Here is a 6,712-nt window from a genome sequence, read left to right as displayed (position 1 = left end):
AAAGGCTGGGTACGGTGGTTCACGCCTGTAATCCCAGCACCTTGGGAGGCCAAGGCGGGCAGATCATGAGGTCAAGAGATGGAGACCATCCTGGCCAACACGGTGAAACCCCATCTCCACTAAAAATATAAAAATTAGCTGGGTGTGATGGCACATCCCTGTAATCCCAGCTACTCGGGAGGCTAAGGCAGGAGAATCGCTTGAACCAGGGAGTCTGGAGGTTGCAGTGAGCTTCGATCGTGCCACTGCACTCCAGTCTAGCAACAGAGGAAGACAGTGTCTCAAAAAAAAAAAAAAGGGCAAAAAATACAACGCTACCATTCCAAAAGAAGTCCAATAAATAAACTGCTGAAATGTTGAAATAAACCCAGCCCCAAGCTACAGATAGTAACAAATCCTGCAATGGCAGTGAGTAATGACAGCTGATTAAGTATTAATTCTTATGGCCAGACAACCAACAAAAATAAAATTGCTGATTCCTGTTCTCTGCCAACTACTCCGGAAATATTTTGTGATCCCAATCTGCTACCATTCTAACCGAGAAAAGTACTATCAGGCTAAACACAAATATAAAGTCTCTTTAAACATAAAAGGCCAGTTTTGTTTATCTTCTTGATGGCTATTGAACAAATCTGTTTTTAAGGCTGACTGGCTACCTTATCTTTTACAGCAGGTAAATGAACAAAAAAAAAATTAGTCATCGGCCAGGTGCGGTGGCTCATACCTGTAATCCCAGCACTTTGGGAGGCCAAGGTGGGTGGATCACCTGAGGTCAGAAGTTCAAGACCAACCTGGCCAACATGGAGAAACCTGGTCTTTCCTAAAAATACAAAAATTAGGCCAGGCAAGGTGGCTCATGCCTGTAATCCCAGCACTTTGGGAGGCGGAGGCGGGTGGTTCACCTGAGGTCGGGAATTCAAGACCAGCCTGACCAACACTCAGAAACTCCATCTTTACTAAAAAAAAAAACAAAATTAACCAGGCGTGGTGCCGCATGCCTGTAATCCTAGAGGCTGAGGCAGGAGAATCGCTTGAACCTGGGAGGTGGAGGTTGCGGTGAGCCGAGATCATGCCACTGCACTCCAGCCTGGACAATAAGAGGACAATTCTGTCTCAGGAGTGAGGGGGGATCTAGCCGAGTGTGGCGGTGGGTTCCTGTAATCCCAGCTACTTGGGAGGCTAGGGAGAACTGCTTGAAGCTGGGAGATGGATGTTGCAGTAAGCCCAGATTGTGCCACTGCACTCCAGCCTGGGTGACAGAGTGAGAATCGGTCTCAAAAAAAAATAAAAAAAATTACATTTGTCAGAGAAATAGAAGATTATTCTTTCAAGATGTTTCCAAATCACAAGGGGACAATAAATCCTTACCTGCATGCAATGAATAGCTAAGCCAGGTCCTGTATATAATTTCTTGTGACATATATGGCATTTAAAATGCTTTGCTTTTTGGTGCTGTATAAGGATCTTCTCATCATCAAAATCTCTATTACAATACCTAATCAATACTGTTAAGGCACAAAAACAGCATAGTGGTGACACTGCCTATAATAAAAACATATGAGTAACATTACAATATGTGAACAGCTAAAACCAAAATCGTACTGCATAGAAACTTTGCTTTTGATATTTATTACACAATTAGGGACAACACTTGGCATGTAATTTCAGTATTTTCAATTTCCTGGAAGCCCATCTCTCTTCACTACCGCAATAAACACATCTCAGTAATCAGCAATATACTTTATCAAATTCCTGTTTAACAAAAATCTTTGTGAAATTAACTTTTGTTATAAATATTTCAACATTTACAAATGCACACTGAGGACAAGAAAGAGTTAAGAAATCTCCAAGTTTCTGTCAGAACAATTACTTCACTAGCTATGTAAACGATAACAATAACCAGAATAGGAATTAGGCAATATTTAGAATCTAAGATTAACCATATGATTAACAATAATCACATAATTTCGAATGAACAATCCATAAAGTTGTTTCCAATTCCATATAAATTTATGTTGCCAAGGACTGTATTTAAATTCACAGATACACTAAATAAATAAAACAGAATTCTTACCTCACAACTCAGGTTTTCCTAAAATCACATTACAAAATTCGTAACCGTATTTAAGCTATTTTTCAAACCGTTACATAAACGCAGAACTCGCGGGGCGCGGTAGCTCACACCTGTAATCCCAGCACTTTGGGAGGCCAAGGTGGGCAGATCACGAGGTTAAGAGATCGAGACCATCCTGGCCAACATGGTGAAACCCGTCTCTGCTAAAAATACAAAAATTAGCTGGGCGTGATGGTGCACACCCGTAGTCCCAGTTACTCGGGAGGCCGAGGCAGGAGAATTGCTTGAATCCGTGAGGCGGAGGTTGCAGTGAGCCGAGATGGCACCACTGCACTCCAGCCTGGCGCCTGACGACGAAGCAAGACTCTGTCTCAAAAACAAAACGAAAATAAAAAATAAACGCAGAACTGTAAAAGGCCGCCTTTACGTACAAGACAGTAAATAGAATCTTTTTTTTTCTGGGTGACAGTCTTGCTCTGTCGCCCAGTCTGGAATGCAGCGGCACAATCTCAGCTCACTGCAATCTCCCTCTCTGGTTCAAGCGATTCTCCTGCCTCAGCCTCCCAAGTGGCTGGGACTACAGGTGCGCACCACCACGCCCACATAATTTTTGTATTTTTAGTAGAGACGGGGTTTCACCATGTTGGCCAGAATGGTCTCGATCTCTTGACCTAGTGATCCGCCCGCCTTGGCCTTGCAAAGTGCTGGGATTACAGGCGTGGGCCACTGCGCCCGGTCAAAATCAATTTTAACGTAAAGAATATCAACGACTCCGGAAATGGCATTAAATAATGTCACACTTTAGTAAGAGTTTTCCTTTCTAATAAGAGGCATTTTTAGTCCTACAAAGTTGAGTAACAGAAACTCCACCCTGTGAGAACGCTTCCTGAAGATTAAGGCGCCTCTGGGTGAGACGGAAGCTAGTTCTCCCCTGGCCCCGAAAAGAGAAAAAGGGTGGCCTAACTTGAGCCTTTACCAAACCGCCAATTCGAAAATACAAACACAAAAAAACACAGACATAAAATAAATAAATAAAAACAGAAAAAGTGGGTGACAGACTGGGAAGAGCCTTTCGCACTCGAAGAAAAAGTCCCTTTGCTGAATCGTCACCAAAAACAGTGTGTGTCTGAATGTCCCTAGGGGTCACTGTCCTTGGCGGAGGGGTCCAGGCCGCCTCCCACTGAGTCCAAAATTCGCACCAAACAAGATCCTCCTGAGTCACATAGTCACACGACCCACAACTGCAAGAACCCTCTCGACCCCGGAACTCCATTTTCCCAGAAGCCTTCTCAAGTCCAATCCCAGCCACCAGACCACCCACGCCGAAGCCTAGATACAAACCCTCCACGGCATAGGCCAAACCCAGGCCTCCCAGTCCCAGGCCCCACCAACCGGCACCCCAGCGCGACCTCGACTTCAAACCGACAAAGGATACCAGCACCACGGCTTCAGCTGCTTCTTTTTCTTGCGACCCATAACTGCGCTCTACCGATAAAGTAGTAGGGAAGAAAAAAGAAGCAGGAGAAACGAAGCGAAAAATCGCTCACTTTCCCAACCCAACGGCTTCCACCCCGTCCCACAGGAAGCAGACACAAAATGGCCGACGGCCTCGTTCGCCGCTCCGCCTCCCGTCAGGCACTGCGGTGGAAGGCGGACCCAGGAAGGGGGAGGTCACATGACGCAGACCTCCTCCCTGAGTGGGTGGGACTAAGAGGCGCGAGAGGTGGCCGCCATCTTGTCCGTTTGAGGGTTTTTCGTTTTCGCTGGCTGTGCTTGCGTCCTTCGGGTTTCTTTTGTAAAGGAGCCGGAGAGCTAGGTACGCATGCGAATGGAAAACAAAATAACGGGAAAGACTGCCAGTGCAGTTAGGGCCGATTACAAATGAAGATTGAGATAGCGCCCAGTTTTAATTTTGTTTCAATTAAACAGTAAATGTTGATTATGTGCCTATCACGTGCTAAACCTAAGAAGTTATTCCCTGCCTTGTTAACTCGCAGATTGGTGACAGACTAGTACACAACGCAGAGTCCTCAGTGCGGCGCTAGGGAAATGCGAAGTGCTGCAGGACTTCAGAGAGCGGGAGCCTAAGGCGGCCTTAGGGGCAGTGGTCACAGGGTTGTCAAGAAAGACTTTGTTTCAGAGACGAAGTCTCATTCTGTCGCCGAGGCTGGAGTGCAGCGGCGCGATCTCGGACCACAGCAGTCTGCGCCTCCCTGGTTCAGCGCCCTCACTACTACCTCCGCTTCCCGGGTTCAAGCAAGTCTCCTGCCTCAGCCTCCCAAGTAGCTGGAATTGCAGTCGCGCGCCACCAAGCCCGGCTGATTTTTGTATTTTTAGTAGATACAGGGTTTCACCGTGTTGGCCAGGCTGGTCTCGAACTCTGGGTTCAAGTCATCCGCCCGCGTCGGCCTCCCAAAGTGTTGAAATTGCAGGCATGAGCCACTGCTCCCCACCGAAGAAAGGTTTCTTGAAGAGCCAACGGGAGCAAGCGAGGTGAAAGAAAGTGTGTCTCAGTAAGGGAGCAAGGAGTTTGTCTGAAGCTGGGCACCTGAAAAAACTAGTCGTAGTAAGACTGGAGCTGATAGCCGGGCGCGGTGGCTCACGCCTGGAATCCCAGCACTGAAGGCCGAGTCGGGCAGATCACGAGGTCAAGAGATCGAGGCCAATCCTGGCCGACATGGTGAAACCCCGTCTCTACTAAAATATAAAAACTAGCCAGCCGCGGTTGCTCACACCTATAATCCCAGCACTTTGGGAGACTGAGGCAGGTGGATCACGAGGTCAGGGGATCAAGACCATCCTGGCTAACATGGTGAAACCCCATCTCTACTAAAAATACAAAAAATTAGCGGGACGAGGTAGCAAGCACCTGTAATCCCAGCTACTCAGGAGGCTGAGGCAGGAGAATCCCTTGAACCCAGGATGCAGAGGTTGCAGTGAGCAGAGACTGCACCACTGCACTCCAGCCTGGCCACCAGAGCGAGACTCAGTCTAAAAAACATAGCTATTTCGGCCGAGTGCAGTGGCTCATTCTTGTAATCCCAGCACTTTGGGAGGCTGAGGTGGGACAATCACTTGAAGTCAGAAGTTTAAGGCCAGCCTGGGCAACAAAGCAATATCCTGTCTGTATGAAAAAATTAAAAATTAACTGGATTTCTGTGGCCCAGGCTAGTAGAGTGCAGTGGTGCAATCGTGGCACACTGCAGCCTCAATCTCCTGGGCTCAATGGATCCTCCCACCTCAGCCCGCCCAGTAGCAGGGACTACAGGGCCATGCCATCATGCCTGCTCTTTTTTTTTTTTTTTTTTTAGAGAGAGATAAGGTCTCACTTTGTTGTCCAGGCTGGTCTTGAACTCCTGGGCTCAAGTGATCTTCCTGCCTTGGCTTTTCAGAGATAACAGGTGTGAGCCTCTCACTGTTCTAGTGGGTTTATAGATAAGCAGGGGGAGAAGGCTAGAATAATCCATCTGGCCATGGATTAGAGTTGGAGACACCAGTATGAACTCGTGTTTATTTTTAAATAGATACATAGATAAATATTATGGATATGTCTATATACTCGTTAGTATAAATACATAAATTTAATTGTCTTAACAGCTGAGAGGGCCTAGAAGCAATAATACCCCATACCAAGCATACTTTGCACCAGATCTTGGTTTGTAATACCATTCTCCAGTAAAATCAACCTGGGCTCCTTGGAGAAATGGCTGATTCTAGGACTGGGGCAGAAAATACACAAAATGAGCCTAGAGAATGTTGTAGTGTCGGGCTGGGTGCGGTGGCTCACGCCTGTAATCCTAGCACTTTGGGAGGCTGAGGTGGGTGGATCACCTGAGGTCAGGAGTTCAAGACCAGCCTGGCCATCATGGCGAAACCCCATCCCTTAAAAAAAAAAAAGAGAATGTTGTAGTGTCAGAAAGAGGAAGTGCTCAAAAAACAAACACCTACACTGATGAATGTATACCAGAGGGACCCAGAAGCCAACTGAAAGAGCTCTTAATGGTCAAGGCTGGGACAATTTGAGCAATAAAATAAGTTGTATTATAACCCAAGATAGCCTGGTATAACCGAATATAACTAGTGTAACCCTGATAAAAAAATAATTGATTAAATAAATAAAAGGAGGAGAAGAGACAAATGTCCCTTGCAGAAGTCCACATCATTTACGTAAATACTCTCAGGGTGGGGTGCACAAATCCTACTCCTTAACTGTGGTTATACACACAATCAACAGAATAGTGAATTCTTTCCAAAGAGAACAGAATGGAAAGGGAGAGGAAAGTAACTTTACAGTAAAGAAACCTAGCAAATACTACCACAGCCAGGTGAGCAAGGTCAGTATCAACAGGAATAAATCATACTTAGTGGTGCATGCCTGTAGTGCCAACTACTCCAGATCCTGATGAGGGAAGATTGCTTGAGCCCAGGAGTTAGAGGTTGCAGTGAGCTGTGATCATGCCACTGTACTCCAGCCTGGGTGACAGAATGAGATTCTGTGGCTAAAAAAATAATTTAGCCGGGCACGGTGGCTCAAGCCTGTAATCCCAGCACTGTGGGAGGCCGAGGCGGGTGGATCACGAGGTCAAGAGATCGAGACCATCCTGGTCAACATGGTGAAACCCCGTCTCTACTAAAAAT

General features: G+C 46.5%; 1 protein-coding gene across 1 annotated transcript in view; it reads right to left on the bottom strand.

Moving 5' to 3' along the window:
- The window catches only part of ZNF207 (zinc finger protein 207), a 20,175-nt gene extending 16,139 nt beyond the window's left edge, over positions 1–4,036 (bottom strand). Inside the window, exons 1-2 of the mRNA XM_017542018.1 lie at positions 3,510–4,036; positions 1,369–1,495 (exon numbers count right to left, since the gene is read on the bottom strand). Coding sequence (XP_017397507.1) covers positions 1,369–1,495; positions 3,510–3,550 — 168 coding nt within the window. The 5' untranslated portion in view covers positions 3,551–4,036. The remainder of the gene's footprint in view (positions 1–1,368; positions 1,496–3,509) is intronic.
- Between the last annotated feature and the right edge of the window lie 2,676 nt (positions 4,037–6,712).

This window comes from Cebus imitator, unplaced genomic scaffold, assembly GCF_001604975.1.
Source record: "Cebus imitator isolate Cc_AM_T3 unplaced genomic scaffold, Cebus_imitator-1.0 Scaffold140, whole genome shotgun sequence".
In the NCBI taxonomy this organism is placed as follows: Eukaryota; Metazoa; Chordata; class Mammalia; order Primates; family Cebidae; genus Cebus; species Cebus imitator.
Note: the sequence above shows the minus strand (reverse complement) of the source record. Positions and strands in the feature narration are given on the sequence as shown.